Below are 17,878 nucleotides of genomic sequence, written 5' to 3'. Positions count from 1 at the left end.
TTGATTGAACACATCTCTTTTTTTTATAGACACATTAAAGATACGTTTCATTCCCACTGACAGATGGGAATTTCTGAGTTGTAAGACTCCGAACACCACACTGTATTCATATTTTGAAGTGGTAGAACAGTAACATAATTTAGAGATGCTCTGCTCTGCTCAAGTCTTCTGTGTGGGTGTCCCAAGAACGCGCACGCAGGAAGTTCCTATCCTGTCGAGAGCGCGAGATATGACGTAAGATGCTTGCCGCGCAGTGATGATGGCGGTGCGTGAACGCGCAGTAAAAGTAATGGCTGCTCTGGATCGGCGGGTGCCTAGCCTCGATGATTTTGTGGGTCAAAGCTGGACTGCCTGGGCCGAATGGGCAGGTGTGACAGCGGCGGATGGTAAGGATGCACACTGACGCAAACACTGACAGCTACGAAGCAATTTAACCAAAGCACTCTGGTTTATTTTCGTGGAAACGGAGAACTGAGCTAACCATGTTACCCAAACAAAGACCCTGCCGGGTCCTAGTGCTGGGTGGGTAACATGTTGCGCTCTCCCCGGTCCCACTGCATACGCTGTCTTCAAGAAAAAACCCAAGTGATAGTTATTCACATATAGTCAGTGTAGTGTGTGCTTAACAGTGGCCATGAAACAAGCTGCCAGTGTTAAACGGGTGCGTTTCATTTGAGTGCAACCAGCCGGGCAGCGGTGGCATCAAAACAGCAGAAGGAGGCTAGTGTGGATGGTTGGGCGAGCAACTTCTTGCTGTGGAAAGCTAGCAAGCGAGCCAGACTAGCCGTTGTGTTCAAGGGAGATAGCGTTAGCGTGCTAATGCTAGCTAGGAGGAGCGAGAGTAGACGCCAGTGACGGGGGAGGAGTCTGCTGCTGCTGCTGCTGCTGCTGCTGCTGCTGCTGCTGCCACCATGGAAATGCTGGCCCAGCCTTCGATACAAGCTAACGTTACTCTGTGTTCTTTTCGCTCCAGTTCAATGCTCCCCTCTCGTCACCACCCCCATTTAACTGATATTACGTGTGTGTGTGCGACAACCAACCCCATATGTGTGACTAATGCCCCAGAAGTGATCTTGCCCTCCCCATCTTTAAGTATGTGCGCCCATTCATTGTCTGGCATCCCTACAACTGTTACTTTGTCCATAACTATCAAATAAAGTCCTCCTCCACCACATGATAGCCACAGCTGCGTATTGTTGTTAGACAACTGACATCAATGACTAGCTACAATGGTCAGCAGGAAAGCAGTTGACCTGCAGATCAGTCCTTTTTATACAACTCTATTTGAAGGCCTGTTCTTGTGCAGAATGTGTCCCATAAGGTTAGGCTGCATCTTGCTAGAGAACCTGACATTTTACTTTTGGAAAACATGATCTCTCAAAGGGCTTGTTGAACATGTGCATGTATGTGTGATGTTTCAGGGCCTGATGGGGATGAGTGCAGCAAGAATGGCAAAAAGGCTGCAGAGGCTATGTCACTCAGTAAGGAGGGTAAGTCACACACAATCATCACAAGACATGGTAAAGACTGTTGTTGTTTAGGACATCTGAAAACCAGAAAGCATTTACTAATATACTCCCAGTGTTTGCTTGCTTGTGAGTGCTTCGACCTGTAATGCCTCAGCTTGTCTTTGTTCTCCAGCCTTGTCCAGAGACAATAAAGGTACTGGTTTGCAAAGACCAGGGCGAGTATTAAAGCTGGGTAGTATTGTGCGATTAGGCATCTTCTAGAGCCGAGCCTGGCTGTCCATAACAGCAGCTGTCCGCAGACACTCCCCGTTTGTGTGTGTGTGCGCTTATCAAATAAAAAGACTTTGATGGTGTTTGTAAGTATGCACCTTCTAACACTCATGCTGCCTCAATATCACATTAAAGTAACAGCAAAAACACGATTACGAAGAAGGAGCTGGGCTGGACACCTCCCCTTTGTTTACATCTATTCAGTTCATGGTTTTACAGAAATCCAAATATTGCTGAATCGATATCCATCCATTTGGTTTAGATTTGATTCTGTGACTACCTCCCCTAGTGCCTCAGCAAAAAAAATCCTGTCTCTCATCTCTTGTCTTCTGATCATCCTTATTGGAGACCACCAATACAACAATTTAGAGCAAATATCTTCGTTATCAATGGTCAATTGATTGGGGCCGCCTTCACATTAATATCCAGCCATTGTATTTCATAATAACCTTGTAAAAGGCTCACAGAATGAAATTGTTCAATTTGTATATGTGTTTATTAAAAGTGATGACATCATTACCAATTGATGACTACAGGAATTTGTCTAGATGACAATGTCAGAATGCTGTAAGCTTGGGGACACTGCAGGTTATCAAATGGCATTTACCACCTGGAACCGATTTACTGGTCACTGGCTTTCCATAATACAGCATCATCTCTGCCTGCTCCACAAGTGACTTTGCCATGTCACCTCTTCTGCAGTCTGATATGCTTGTCTATTGTATTCCCTCTCCTTGAAGACATGTCAATATTTGGCCTATACCCCGGCCATGATGACTTCTACCTGGTGGTGTGCAGCCATTGTGGCCAGGTAGTGAAGCCACAAGCGTTCGAAAAGCACTGCGAGCGACGACACGGCCCTCTTGCGAAGCTGTACGCCCAACTGCGCTCTCCCACCTCTGCACCCCAGCCCCAGCCGAGGGCCCACCACGGACATTCCCCTTCCCATGGGACAAATGCTTCTTCCGCTTCATCCTGGGAAGGTCGCGGCCAGGCGGTCGACAAGCCTCGGGCGGCCCCACCTTCGCCTTCCACTCCGCCCCAGCACAGACACTCCAAGAACTCCAAGGATGGAGTACGGTAAGAACAGAATGGAGAGAGTTTGTTGGACCACTAATGTAATACTTCTGTTATTTGTTTGTTTACTTTCAAATGTTTTAGTTGTGTCTGGATTAAAAGTGGCTGGCAACCAGTTATACGTTTTTGGTTTCTGAAGCTGAAAACATGGTTGCCACTCAACTTATATCTTAAGTAATTAAGGTTGGTTAATAATGAAAATGTGACATGTACACATGTCATGTGTATGGTTCACTATTATCTCTAAAACGATGCCGGAGCGGATGCGAGTAAAAACACCAAAGCACATGCAGCGTTGTCACGATTAGCCATGACCGGTTTTGGTTCCGACTGTAACAGCAATATTTAAATATCATTAATTTAACAGATATTTCAAATGTGTCTATTTTTGAAGGTTGTATTTTTATTTAAAAAATAATTGGTTGCCAATTTCAACCCCGGCAAACATTTTTTGGGTGGATTAAACATACAATAACACTTCACCAGTGATGTTATGCAGTGACGGTAATCATGGGCTTCCTCTTCCATCACCCAGACATTCCCCGCTGGAGAAGTCCTCCCACAGCGTCCACACAGAGTCGTCAGTATTCAAGCAGCCGCCGCCTCTGGAACCTTCAATGAGCTCGCCACCGCCATCACTCAGAGATCCGCCCTGGCCGCACGGAGGCACCCCGCCTGGTAGGCCTTCGCCCAATGACCAGTCCCCCACCCACACCCAGAGGAAGGACTCCCCCCTGGGCTCTGCAGTGCTAATCCACCGGATCCCCAGACCCTACAACAAAGTGGCCTCCAGTGAGTACAAATGGAGCAATTTGTGTGATGTGGAAAGAGTGTTGAAAGATATATACTTATATAGTTTGATCTACCGGTCATTTTGACCTGCAAAATAATCGTAGTCCTATTTCCGAATGAATAAAAATAAAGCAGGATTTTAGTACTCTACGAAAGTTATTACGACAATCTTTTTTTCTACTGTCTTGACAATTGCAAAGTAATGTCCGTGCGCACCAACACATGCAGCATTGCATGCTTAAAAACAATAACAATTCTGACACTACGGCTGTCATAAGCAATCCCAAAACGTTTATTGTCATTGGTTTGGCTAGTTGTAATTGCGTATTTCCTCTGGATAGCACACGCCCAAGAAAGAGAGACAGAGAGGGTGAGTCTGGTACTAGCCTTTCTTCAATGATTGTCACTTGTCGGTGCGTGGCTCCCGTCAAGTGGGAGAGCGAACCGCAGTGAAAATGTTACTTTTGGAAGGTTTCACACTAACAAATATGGATTGAAGCAGGAGATTTCGTTCCATAATATTATATAGTTAATTTTGGAAACAATTACATCTATCTTTAAAAAAAAATAATGTTGACTTTTGTACTTCACAACGCTCTTGAAATGTTTTTGTTGCACGACTGGAAACAATCGATCCACAGGGATCTAATTCTACACAACTTGTAATACTGTTCACTGCCAAGCCTGTTTGTACCGGATACTGATTAACCTCATGCACGTCTCGAATGTGGAGAGCATTGACTGTTTTGGGGTGGTGCTAATAATTTGTTGCAAAATTATGAAAAATGTAGTTATGAATGTTTATTTTTGAATTCTAATGTCTATGTACTGTAGCTTTGAACTGTTGACTATAGCCCTCATGAAATCCAAAGCGTATCTTGGCAGACAAACCACTAAAAACGTGGCTGAACGGCCTCCTGTGTAGACGGGTTGTCAAGATGTGAACAAATACAAATTGGCCAGAATTGTGTTGATGCTGTTGGATGTATTTATCCTGAATTAAAATGTTACTCAGTGAAAAATATTGTGATTAGAAATAACGTCCAGCAATAAAAGTATGCTTCTCGTTATGCAGAAGGGCCCGGTTCAGAATAACATTACAGTATGTCATTGGATTCTATTTTGTGTTGCGTGTTAATTAATCACTTTAATATTGCAGCTGTTACATTTGGAGCTTTTAATACTCTAAATATACTTAAAAATTAGGGTGTATAATACCTAATACATCAGTTGATTTATTTTTTTTATTTGGAATCTGAATCTAGGAAGTGGCCTAACTACTTGCCAATATTGTCAAATAATAGTAGTAGTAGTAGTAGTAGAAGTAGTAGAAGTAGAAAGTGAAGTTTGAGTACCTCCAAATCATACTTAAGAACAGTTCTTGAGTTGCCTGTAAATAAAGCATTTACTTTTTTTTTTTTAATAGGACAACATTTCCTTCCACATCTCACAGCAGCCTGTGGGAAACACCGGGGCATTGTTGACCAGTCTACGTGGGGCTGTAGCGATGTTGAGAGTTCTTGTTGACTGTGCCACGCTGGAGCTGAGATGCTCTCTGTGTTTCCTCAGAGAGAGAGTGTGACTTGGACAAACACTGCGGCGTCCTTGACCCGGACAGGAAGAAGGTCTGCACTCGCCTCCTGACATGCAATGTAAGCTCCAAACACACAACTCTGCTTCTCCACTCGGATGCCCGACTGTCTTGTGCCTCAGACTCTCATGTCTTTGTCATGTTTTCTTCTCATTTCTCTCTTTAAAAATAATTATGAAAATATATATATAGATATATTTATATATCTATATATATATATATATACACTGCTCCAAAAAATTAAAGGAACACTTTTTTATCAGGGTATGGCATGAATTCAATTGCACTTTTTTGATAATTATCTGATCAGTTGAGTAGCAGAGGGGGTTGTTAATCAGTTTCAGCTGCATTGGTGTTGATGGAATTAACAACAATTTCCCCTCTATTTTCTTATTATAAAGTTCAGACAAAGGTTGAAAAGCTTCATTTCTTATCTGGACACCTGAAAGCTCTTGACCTAACTTTAGCTCTCCAACTAGCCAGCTGCTAAATTAGAACAATTGACATTGTCATGCTCCACATTGGTTACTGATAGACGCTGTGTGGAGAGGAGGGATGGGGTGTATCATTCCATTATTTCATGACTTGGATTAGTCCTAGACAGATGCTCAATCTCAAACCTGGCCGAGTTACATTCGTAGATGGTGTTTGGAGCTATTTTCAACCATGAAATGCAGATATATAATACTTTGGTAAGAAATGTCCATATTAACACCAGCATTGATGTGACATCACAGTATTTGTTTTCACATCGGTTGATCTGATAGTAACATCTCAGGGTTCTTGTGCACCGTTTTGCACTCAAAGCACTGGGATCCAATTACTAGATGGGATGGGATAGGATTGCATACATACGACATTAAAGACGGTAACATTACAGTTGTCAGAGTTTCCGATTGCATTAAACTGCATTAAACTGCATTTACTTGTTATTACTGGTGATCACTGCTACTGAGTGGTGAAAATGGCCCCCAGCACAGGAAGAGTCCTTATATGGTGGCTGGTGTGTGTGAAGGAGGAAGTGAGTCTCATCCAGCCGAGTAGAGACAGGATGACCTGATTAACAGGAAGTGACGGAAAAAACACGCAGGAAAACGGCCTACTACCTGCTCTGTTGGTGGACAGATTCTCAGTGGGTGGCTGTATTTTCTCTTCCGCCTGCTCAGAGAATGATCTCATGTTGACTAGCAATACTGCTGAATCATTTCAATGGTAATAGAAAAAAAGGAATATGTGCTGTTTTGCCAAAAATAATGAACGGATTAGTTTTCTGACATCTGATTCCCGCTCTAACGTTATTCACTTTCCCCCCTTTGATTTAATTGCAAATAGAAGGCTTTTCATGTATAAGAGATGCTTAATCACTCTGGTACGGTGAGATGGACATATGGGATTCCTCTTTTCATTTAACAGAATAAATCATTGATTCTCTGAGCCAGATGAGATCCACCGCTGACACAGGCTCAACTACTGTAAGCCTGACTCATTTCTGACCCTCTGCTTGCTCTGGGTACATTTTCATATGCTTCGTCTCTAACAGAGAGCTGTGGTCAGCAGGGGAACTATGGAGCGGGCGATACAGACAGGAAGTACGAGTGTGAATGAATCGAAAGAGATCTGTTTTCATTCTTCTCTTCCGACTCAAAAACTCTGTCCTTAAAAAGTGTTTTAATGCCGTTGGTAGCCCAGCATCGTTCCAGTCTTTTGGAAGACTCTTGAGACGTATTTGGGGAGATTAGTGTTAAACTCTAAAGTTGACAGAACGTTTTACAAATTATCAAGACAAAAATGACGTACGTGTACAAAATGTTAACATGCATTACAAAACGTGAGAAACTGACTGACGACACCATAAGGGGCACAACTGCAGCAAAGATGACACAGATCATTACTTTGCTTGTTGCTGTTGCTTTACCCTCACTGTTCTCCGTACAGGTTGCTAGAAGTGATGGAATGTAATGTAGCACCGGGGTGTTTTATTTAGACTCAGTACTGTGCCGGATTCCATTTAATAAAATTGGCCTTTTGAATTCCACATTACTTTTGGCCAACCTTGTGTGCGCCGATTAATTTGGCTTGTAGTTCAAACTTAAGTCATGATGTTCTAATGACCCCTCAACTCCTGGCATTTGTTCCCGATGTTGTCTACTGTTGGAGAAGGAAATAACTGGAGAACCAGAGGAACCAGCCTTAAAAAGGGATGTATTTTCTTCTTCAGTAAGTGCTGTGCAGAGGATTTAATTCAGGCCAATGTGAAGAGGGTCATGTAGATTCTGAAAATATATAATGAAACTGTTAATTGTGGGATCAGAATTTTGGTAGACTGATTGTTTCATTGGGTTAAATTGATGTCTCAACTTGCTTGTGTTGCTGTCTGTGTGGATATAGGAGCATCAAAAACACCACACTGAAGAAAAACGTGACACAAATTGTACTAATATCTGAGATCTCTGAATTACACACGTTTTTCAAAACGAACCGATCAATGCAGAGATATGGGGTACATCCGAAGTCTCTTATATATAATTTCATTCCTCCTCGCTTGAACCGGAAGTTGTTCTGTGCCGCCATATGGGCGGCCGTTCCAAAGCTCTTATTTCTGCTCTGAGGAGGAAACTGGAGTTTCATACCAGAGTGAAGATAGATTACAGATTAAATTTAAGTTTTATATTTGATTTGTTTTCTGATTCATCATCTGGTTAAAGTATATGTGCTATGTAGGTCTAACAACAACAAAAAAATTCTAATTCCATCAATAACTTTATTGCGGATACTATAATATTAATTTTACATTCAGTCATGTGAGGCTGATCATTCCTGAGTGTCGGCAGTTATTACATCTCAATTTTCCCCAAAACATTGAGTCTTGTGAAGAGAAACCATAAACATATTCTGTTTTTGTTTTTTTAATGACTTCACGAACATAGAAATTCAAAACATACAGAGGCAAATAATTCATAAATAATACAAGTACATTACATGGCTAGAAAACGGTCCAGCGCTTGTAGTCGGGACAAAGTATAAATACACATTTATTTGTAAAACGGTGAACAGATGACAGAGAGAACCTCTCTGTGATGATAACTTTCTTAATTAGTATTAGTGCAGTGATGATAACTGTCTTAGTATTACAACAGCTGTGTCTTTATTGGTATTGGTACTCTGATGATAACTGTATTGATCATGTGGATACACAAACTCTATCAACTCTCCGGCTGTTAAAGTGACTGCCAGCTGTGATCCGTGTCCGCCATCATCGGAAACAGACGTCCCTTCACGTGGTGCTTTCGAGCAAAGGGACAGCTCAGTTCTCTTAAAACATGTTGTTTCTCTCTTCGCATGGAAAACAGGGGTTCCTCTTGAGCCCGAGAGCCCCCCCATTGGACCATCCTCGGGCTTGTGTGAAACAGTGGACTCACAAAATATCCGTCACTTCTTTCAAAGCATCAGCAAAACATGACCACAGCCATGAATCACAATTTAGAGAAATATGATTTACTTTTACTGAGGAAAAAGATTGGCATTTCTGGATCCATTTCAGTCAGATTTTTCACGTGTGATACTTTATCAGTCAATTGTAGCGATTGTTTGACAGAAAACAGATTCTGGTTGGCTAATAGTACCCTCAATCTCATTTTAGTTGATTTTATAGAGAGAGAACATACGTAAGGATTCAAAGGGGGGGCATTAGGTTCATGTAGACTATTCTGTAGCTGAGTTATATGGGCACAAAATGGAACTAGAATGGGCACTCGGTAGAGCGCATACCTTCGCATATCTCAAGATTGGGCATTGAATTATGAACATTTTGGCATTAGTTGCATGCCAATTGGATAAAAATTGACCATGCTATGGTAAAAAGAAGATTTTGACCTTTGACCCGATCAATCCCAAAATCGAATCAAATGGTCCCCGGATAATAACCAATCATCCCACCAAATGTCATGCGATTCGGTTTAATACGAGTTATGCGAGTAACACGCATACAAATAAATAAATACACGGCGATCAAAACATAACCTTCCGCATTTTCAATGCGAAGGTAAAAATATGCTTAAGCGCAAATATTGCACAGAGCATTATTTGGGTTTATTTAGTGTATGTTACTGCTGTATTTGGATGTATTGAACGTCATTGTTAATATACAAGATAAATATAAATAGCGTGGAACATGAACAAATTTAAATGGCACACAAATCCAAAATGCACATTTGGAGATTTGCCTGAGTGGTGTGTACTAAAGCCTCTCATCTTTTTCTGCTTCACCTTATCAGAGTCAAAAAAGAGACTGTTCATATCGTGTGCTAAGATTTGGTATTGTTGATGCAGCTGCGTCATTCTAAAGAGATAATCATCCTGAAAGTGCTTATTTTTCTTTTTTCTTTCCCAAGTATGGAGTGTTCCTATGAGGCATCCTCACATACATTTGCATGTGTTTAGGTATTGTTTTCGTGTATTTCAGGCTCTTGTGTAACCAACAAATGGAATTTCACTAAAGAGATTAATAGTATAACGTATGACCTCTTAATTTCTTCTCTTTTTAACCTGCAACCATTCTATTTGGCTCCATGGGGATTAGAGTAGGTTGAACCTGATTGGTGGTGCAGTCTGCTGCAGCGTTGCACCCTGCAGGTCAAATTGCAGGTCATTGATGTCACTGGGCGTCAGTCACAGCACTGCTATACCTCGAGTTAAGCATCCTATTGTGCTTTAAGTCAACCAGATACTAATTTGAACTGTTTCGTTGAAATTAAATCAATCAAAGGGAAACCGTGACTAATTGCCAGTAACCTGTGTCCTCAGATCCACTCCATTCACCAGCGGAGGAAAGTGATGGGCCGCAGTAAAAACTTTGACCAGCTAGTGGCGGAACTGAAGACCAAAGTTCGTGAGAAAGGGTCCCTGTCCCTGGAAGGGGGTTCCTCTGCTGGACGATCCCCCAGCCCGGAGGCCCCCAGGGAGCAGGCTGGGGCCCCACACTGCAGGAGGCCTCTGGCCAGCCTCCCTGCTTTCAGGTGAGGGGACCTTACTGAGGCTAGCTAGTGATGCATACACGGGTGTGTACGGTGACCAGTTCTAGACATTATTAGTGAATCATCAGTCAATTAGCGACCAGCCTTTTTTTTTACTTGCTCATATCGGATATCATTCCCATAATGACTCGGATTGCTGGATTGGGTATCGTGACAATGGGACATTATGGTATCGGGTACCATTATTTTTGATGAATAACAACTCGATACATTTATATCTATGTTTTCATTGGTTACATTTATTTTGACAAAGTTAGAAAGGCAATGTTTAAGTCAAACCTAATGTTTCCTTCCACATATATGACTGATCCCAGTCCCTGCCACACAGTGAGGCATAGAGCTCACTAATGAACCACTGCTATCTGTGTCAGAAGTGAAAACGTTGGGATGTGGCTCCCTAGCTTAAGTTCAGACTTGGCTCAATTGTGTTCATTCTTATAAATGGTTTGTTCACATTGTCAAATGTTGTATATTTGTGTTAATAATTGCTTGTTTAGGGAAAATATCGCCTCTCTAATACAGTTCCAACAAAAACTGACCAGTGTGAACCTTCATCTGCGGCTGCTGGATGAGCCTGCTTTAGCTTTAGCTTTAGCTAAGTGAACCCGAGTTGGTCAAACCAGCTCGTGTTCCTGGATGTTAGCTATGTCGTTTTTGCACAGGCAGTCTTTGTTAGACAGTAAGCATCATGATATGATTGTATCAGATAACTATTTACAGTCTATCTGAAAGAAAACATTGTGTATTGCTTGTTTTACAGTCGGTCTTCTGCCTTTTCGGAGAGCAACATAGAGGAGGAGCATCAAGAGGAGCGAAGTCCCCGAGCTCCCTCGCCTCTCGTTCATGGACGAATCTCCAGTGATGAAAGTGAGGCAGAAGGACCCGAGGAGCCTGTTGCGTTTCCATCTTCTGCTGCACATCCCAGACCAATGGCGGTGAGCAGTTTGTGGTTGGGTTTGACGAGGGGAAAGAGTTCCAGCTCTGTTGTTTTCCTTGTATAGGCAGTGTGGTTTGAAGCTGGCCAGGTGCAAAATCCTGATATTTTTCTCAGTCGGCATTTGAGATTTGAATTCAAACTCCAAAAAGAGGTCCCTGTCATTCAATGACCGTATCAAGCTCTGATGGCTTGTTGCGTTGGGAAACAAATGCTTGTCCAAGTAATAGAAAATGCTGGAAAAGAAGACAGAAAAGAAGTCGAGCATCCCATTGAACTTGTTGCTTCTTTTGTTCTTATGTCCCAAAAAGACTCTGGCTTATCAGTGTTGTGTTGCACACTGAAGACATTGTCAGAGGGACCTTTTCCTTTTGATCGCCGATCATGTTTGTGCATGCGCTGCTGCTCAGCGGACCCATGCACCATGCCACAGCTAAACCCATGCACCAGCTAAACCATGCACCAGCTAAACCATGCACCAGCTAAACCCATGCACCATCCACCAGCTAAACCTCTGTCCTAAGGAGTCAATTGAGACTATGAGAGATTTTTACTTTGGCTTAATTTCAATACTTCTAATACTCCCAAATCAAAGTGAAGGTGTGGTCAGTGGTCATTTCAAACCGGTTTCTTCTCCCAGTAGTCTGTTGCTCATCTTATTTTATTAGATGAGGAACATGTCCAAAGAATTGTTGTTCAGGGTTTGACGTAAATCTTTTTGTTGAGATGTACTTGCCCAAACGTACCTGTGCGAAATGGAAAAGATAGTCCTATTGAAAAGGATACAATCAACATTTTTAGACCCTATTAGGATTATTTTATTTGTTTACATACAAAAACATTGAAGCGATATGGTCACACTCCTCATTCAAACTGTTCAACAATCACCAGCTCTGGATGATTTCTTCAGACGCTTCTCATGACTAGTTTTAATGATGCTTTATTCGTTGGGTTCATTTAAACTGGTCCTAATTCCCTCTCTAAAACTACTTTATATTGTAGCTTCTCAACAAAAACAACATTAGAATTGACCTTGTTTTTTTTATTCCAAAAAGACCTTAAACGCATCATAATGTAATTTCATGCAACCGCCTTCTTATTTTAGCTGCTGCTTTATTTAGCCAAGCCAGACTGAGCTGCTTACAGCTGAGGCTAACTAGTTCGCTATCGGGCATCGGCCGCCAGAAAGCATTGACGATCACCGATCGCACAAGTTTTCTGAATATTCGATGATGGTGATCGGCTGTCGATGAATCGTGGAAATTGTCATAAAGATCTCTTTCCAGATCGATTTCAATTTATTTAGTTTAGCCCAAAATCATAAATTACAAATTAGCCTCAGAGGGCTTTACAATCTGTACACGTACGACATCCCTGTCCCAGGACCTCACATCAGGAAAAACTCCCAGACAGAAAAGAATCACACAATTAACTGCTTGAGGCATTCCACTTGCCTGTAAGTCCGAGACCACTGAATATTGCAGGGTATTGTTTTTAAGTCACCTACTGACCACAAGAGGTAACAAGAGGAGACTCCTTCTTTCTCTAGGTATGTTCGTTTGGCAGCCACGCACTGGGTCACGGCATCTACACGTTTGACAGGAGACTTCATCACTTGCGGTCGGCCCTCAGCAGCATGCTGGAGCAGCACATCAGCGCCCATCTTTGGAAGTAAGAAACTCGAGCCCCCATTCCTGCTCGCGCTTTTATGCTGCTGATTCTTCCGATTTATTTTTGCAAGAAAGGATTAACTTTATTCTTTGTTACTGGCGTTTATATCGTGAACTACTTCACATATTATCCTTTTCTAAATGCTCCTCTTGATATCACTGAAAATAAAGCTGGCTGTCATGAGGTTTTAATGGTGGCACTGACACCGGTTTCACCGGAGCATTTTCCCATCCTCTTTTGCCGAGTATGAAGATTATTTTTTACACACACCTCGATTTATGAATGGAACAAAATCACAGAGTAATGCCACAAGGTTGCCAAAGGGTTTCAATTGGCTCCAATTATCGTTGCCTCTTCTCCAGTATAATGAAGTGCTTCCAACCTCTGTTTTTAAAACATGAGCTGCTGACGATTCAAATGTTCAGGACTGCTAATGTAAATGACATATGCTATACCCCAATCACTCTCTTTAAATTAGGCACTCTTTCTTTTCACCCACTGCAAATGTATAAGGGCTAGTGACATCACATCCTTCCCTTTTGATAACGCGTTCAGATAAACTCGAGTGTAACCCACTTCTTGGTCCCGAACAGATGAAGCAGATGGTGTTTTCTGCTGCCCAGAATAGCAGTCGTGAAGAGTCTGTGAAGTTGGCACTAAGATGGAGGCTGCGTTTATATGCACAAAAGAGAAAAGCTCATTGGTAAACGGCACAGGTTGCATGTTTTTATCCTGTGAAATTATCATAATATCATAAATTCTTGAGTTCTGGCTAATCCTAATGTTCTGTGAGGTCAGAGTGAGTAACCCTGACATAGACCACTACATTTGGCTTATAATAGATTCCTTCTGGCCGTCTTCAATTGCCTCCAGACATTCCTGTGATATTGTGTACATGACGGGTGGGTGGGTGGTTTCACCAGTTTAGTCACCGGCGCCCTGATCTGCCATGACATGGATGTTGGCATACCAACGTTGCCGTGATGAACACACACACACGTTTAGGTTTTCACACACATGAGGAGATCTACTTGCCACAAACCTGATGAACAATATTACGCCCCCACAGGTTATCGGGTCCATCACTGCCTGACTATGGTTTCTTACGGACTACCCCCCCTCCCTGTATCTGAGCTATGGCTGGCATGAAAAGTATTATTTTATTGCTCAGATCCAGGCATCTCATTTACGTTCTCCTCTCATCCGGTTTTGCCTCTGGCCATTACTGTCACTGGTTCAGGAGCATGGCAATGGGTGGAGATAATCAGAGCCATGCAGCTAAACTAGTTACTAACAAATCCATGCTTCAATGTAACTGTCTAGTAATCAGATACCCATCACTATATGTTTGAAGACTGGCATACTGCATCTTCCTTGTGTTAAGATATTGGGTGTGCAGTGTAGGACTTGCAGCCCTTATTTGAACCCAGTCTTTGTTCATTTAAAATCGAAATTAGGTATAAAGTTTCCCGTTCAGATAATTCAATGGACTCTAGTCAACCAACGAGATTGGTATTTTTGATCATAAATGGATTTTTTATAACACAATTTCGAGACATTTAGAAATATGAATTTAACTCAGGATATACAGTAGATCATCAGAATACATTAACAAGACTGAACACTCCTGACTGCTTGCTGCTATGGACCCAATTAAGTCAGTAATCAAAAAGCATGAGCATCCCAAGTTCACTTCTAATGCCGTTCTCCTGATCTAATGACGGTTTCATTTATTGATTTATGTATTTACTCTTTTTACAGGAAAATACCTCAAGCCACAGAACTTCGATCTCCGCCTTCCTCAGCCAAGACCATCACTTCGTCATCTCCTTCCTCCACTTCCTCTTCGTCATTACATTCCAAGGTTCGGACGGGAAGTCACATCAGCTCCTCCCTCAAAACTGCATCCTCTTACTCCTCTTCGAGTCGTGGTCCAGGGAGAGGCCCGGCAGCCATACAGTCGGAGAACTCCGGGGGCAGTGGGAGCAGCATCGGTGGTGGTCACATGCCGTCTCCGGGTAAGCCGTGGGCGGGGCGTCAGGTGGGTCTCGGGCGACCCAGGAACCCTGTGGGGCGTCCCAGCAAGCAGATGCTGAAGCTGCGAGAGGAGGCTGCCGCCGCCGCCGCCCTCCGAAAGCGGAAGGCCCCGTCACAGGAGGGGGAACACTCAGGCCCCGAAAGGAACTGCATCATCCTCCAGGACCGGGGCCGTCCCCTTTCCGCTGCCTCTTCTTCCTCCTCCTCCTCTTCCTCCTCGTCCTCGTCGTCGTCGTCGTCCTCCTCATCTTCTTCTAAACCGGCCATTTCCTCCCCTCTCCCACACGGACAGACCAATGGCACGCTTTCCCCCAGCAGAAAACCCCGCCCCCAGCCCTCCCCTTCAGAGTCCCATTCACCGGCCGCCAAGGCGGTCTGGACATACAGACGGACACACACTCCTCTGGGCCACTCATCATACCCAGACCCCTCCTCTGCCACCAACAACTCTCACAGCAGGGGCGGTGTGGGGGACTCAGGACTGCACGGGCAGGGCAGTGGGAGGGGCTTTGAGCACCAGGGGCTTGTGAAGAAACGCAAGGGGGGCGGCATGGAGGAGCATTCGCCGTCCTCAAAACCCTCAGCGCACCGCCTGCCCTCCTCTTCTTCCAGCTCTGCCACCACCTCCTCCTCTCCGCGCTCTAACTTTTACCCCTGGAAGGACAGTAAAAGCGGGGGGATGGCTGGGGGCGTGGAGAAGAAACTGGGCACACAGAAGGTGAGTTAGGAGCCGAGAAAAGCCGGAAAGGGACGTCTCAACACCAGTATACCTAGGTGAAAACCAATAAATGTACTTCCTTTATTACCATTTTGTATTAATCCATCATCTGTCTCAAGTTTCTTGCCGAAAACATAATTTTACAAGATTATGTTTGAAAACATCCTAATAACATTATAATTTTCCTTTGCCCCATACTTCATTTTTACTCAAGAGACCTTGAACACATCATAATGTAACTCAATGCAGCCTCTTAGCTTTATGATTTAGCCAAGCAGGACGGTGCATCCCATCAGCTGCTCACCGCTCATCCTGGAGCTGCAGTACGTCAGAACACAAGTGCTGTTACATTTTCAGAGTGTTTGCATCGACGTGGTACCAGAGTATTGGTTCTCGTGACAATCCCGAGAACAGAGCAGCACACAGGATGACAGGAAGGACACATCGTGGCAGTTAAGATTACAATATGTAGCTTTTCTACTGATGTCCTTGGTCCTAATTGGTAAACAAGTTCCTGCCGCAACATGGTGAGCTGGAATCAGTTGAAGGGTTGACAGTGTGCAAGTGGGCACCACCAAGTACCAAACTGACAACACTGATCCTGATTATTTTCTTTTCCGCCCATCACTTCATGACCTGTGGCTGCTTCCTACATAGTTAAAGAAACATTGAGCTACCTGCTTACTGAGCCCATATAAACACTTTTATTGTATGTTCCCACACCTGCCTCGAGTCCAACTCGGCGATGGGAGGTTTCTACTCCTTGTAACTTTGTGGATGTGACACTGGGCACATTGTCGCCATTGTAACTGAATCCAGGCTGCAAGGAGCAAGCTATCTTTCCAGAGTCGCCTTTCAGAAACAGATTTTCTGTCCACAACTGGTTAAAGGGAAACGATACCTGCTGTACATAATTTAGATAATGTCAACAAAACAAATGTCCACATGTGGTCGGTTGTTTGTAGACTGGTCTCCCCAACTTGTACCGATGGTGAGACCAGTATTGTCTCTGCTTTTAGACTTGCCTCACCAGTCTGTTTCAAAACATAAAAAATGGATGACGCTTGGGTCTGAAAGGTTTTGTCAGCTTGCGCTCCAGGCTGTCTCTCCGCTAAGAGCTGTGTTTCCATGGCAACAACCAGTGACGCCTGATAGACAGAGACTGCAACAGCCTAGTCTTGAGAAGACTTTTTTATTTATTTAACAGGCCTAGTGACTTGTCAGCAAGGCACAGTTCCTCTGGTCAGCAGCTTGAAGCCTAATCAGTTATGCATCTTCAACAAAGCTGCCCAGACTGCTGAACAGTGTCATATTTAAAAGTACAACCCCTGATTTTGGTTCAGCGCAGCCTTGTGCTGTCACGGTACTGGAATTTTCATCAACACTACATAACATTTTAGATTTTGATTAAGAAGAGAGAGCAGAGTGCAGCTGGTACAATGAGTATTAAAACCATTTTCTATTCAGTGTGGATACGTTGATATTTTTGGCCACCCAGTGCCCTACTGTTGCGCCCCGCCCTTCCCCCTGGAGTTCTAGCGACATCTAAACATAAGGATGTGTCTTATCCAGCAATCAGATCCTTCTCCTCCTCCTCTCATTTTTCTGACACCCTGATTGTCTGTCTATTTTATTATACTCGATTTTTTTGTATTGTTAAGTGAATATCTGTACATATCAGTTGCCAAAAAAAGTAACAATGTCAAATGTTCTTTTGTCCCACAGCCAAAACTGCACCATTAAGTGTGCCTGCCTTACAAGCCACTAGGAGGGAGCCAGCTCCGCTCAGTCCAAGACTGAGGCAACAGGACGTGTGTACGTGTGTGTGTATGTATGTATGTATTTGTGTGTGTGTGCACGCTCACAGTTAGTGCAGTGTGGATCTGTTGGTTTGTGTATGTGAATCACAGCTGAGTGTGTCAGTCTGTGTGAATGTCTGAGGGAGAACGGGGTGGGATGAAATTCTGAATATGGATTTAGAAATACCTCAAGACCATCTGGTTATGCTGCTAAATTGAATATGTTGGTTTATAAAAATGGAATAAAATGTCCTTTACATGTGGTTTCTGCATCTTCTTTTTTAAGGCCATTTGTGTTCATTTTAAGCTCTCTATACTTGGTCATTCTCTTACATTTCACCTTTTTCTCAGGTTCCCTAAACTCTCCACAGCGTAAGTTCAGATACTTTGCTTTGGTTTAAAAACGGTTCCCACTGTTCAATGTGACGTTTGCATTGTGCAAAACCAACAATTGATTTAATAAAAAAACTATTGTGCATTTACAAAT

General features: G+C 43.1%; 1 protein-coding gene across 2 annotated transcripts; it reads left to right on the top strand.

Moving 5' to 3' along the window:
* Window positions 1-256: 256 nt before the first annotated feature.
* Window positions 257-17,655, top strand: atxn7l2a (ataxin 7-like 2a). Of its 2 annotated transcripts, none has more exons than XM_056438008.1 (10): window positions 257-386; window positions 1,422-1,490; window positions 2,480-2,819; window positions 3,352-3,608; window positions 5,178-5,260; window positions 10,003-10,214; window positions 10,993-11,167; window positions 12,716-12,837; window positions 14,599-15,592; window positions 17,318-17,655. In XM_056438008.1, the coding sequence occupies exons 1-10, from the start codon at window positions 257-259 to the stop codon at window positions 17,333-17,335; spliced, it is 2,400 nt and encodes a 799-aa protein (XP_056293983.1). In that variant the 3' UTR covers window positions 17,336-17,655. The 2 variants fall into 2 exon arrangements, with proteins under 2 accessions (XP_056293983.1, XP_056293984.1); XM_056438009.1 differs by having other exon boundaries at window positions 14,599-15,648.
* Window positions 17,656-17,878: the final 223 nt, after the last annotated feature.

Source organism: Pseudoliparis swirei, chromosome 18 (genome assembly GCF_029220125.1).
Source record: "Pseudoliparis swirei isolate HS2019 ecotype Mariana Trench chromosome 18, NWPU_hadal_v1, whole genome shotgun sequence".
In the NCBI taxonomy this organism is placed as follows: domain Eukaryota; kingdom Metazoa; phylum Chordata; class Actinopteri; order Perciformes; family Liparidae; genus Pseudoliparis; species Pseudoliparis swirei.
Note: the sequence above shows the minus strand (reverse complement) of the source record. Positions and strands in the feature narration are given on the sequence as shown.

Coding starts and splice junctions, on each gene's coding strand:
- atxn7l2a (XM_056438008.1), top strand. CDS start 257: ATGATGGCGGTGCGTGAACGCGCAGTAAAAGTAATGGCTGCTCTGGAT. Junction 2,820..3,351: donor AACTCCAAGGATGGAGTACG/GTAAGAACAGAA, acceptor TCCATCACCCAG/ACATTCCCCGCTGGAGAAGT. Junction 10,215..10,992: donor GCCAGCCTCCCTGCTTTCAG/GTGAGGGGACCT, acceptor CTTGTTTTACAG/TCGGTCTTCTGCCTTTTCGG.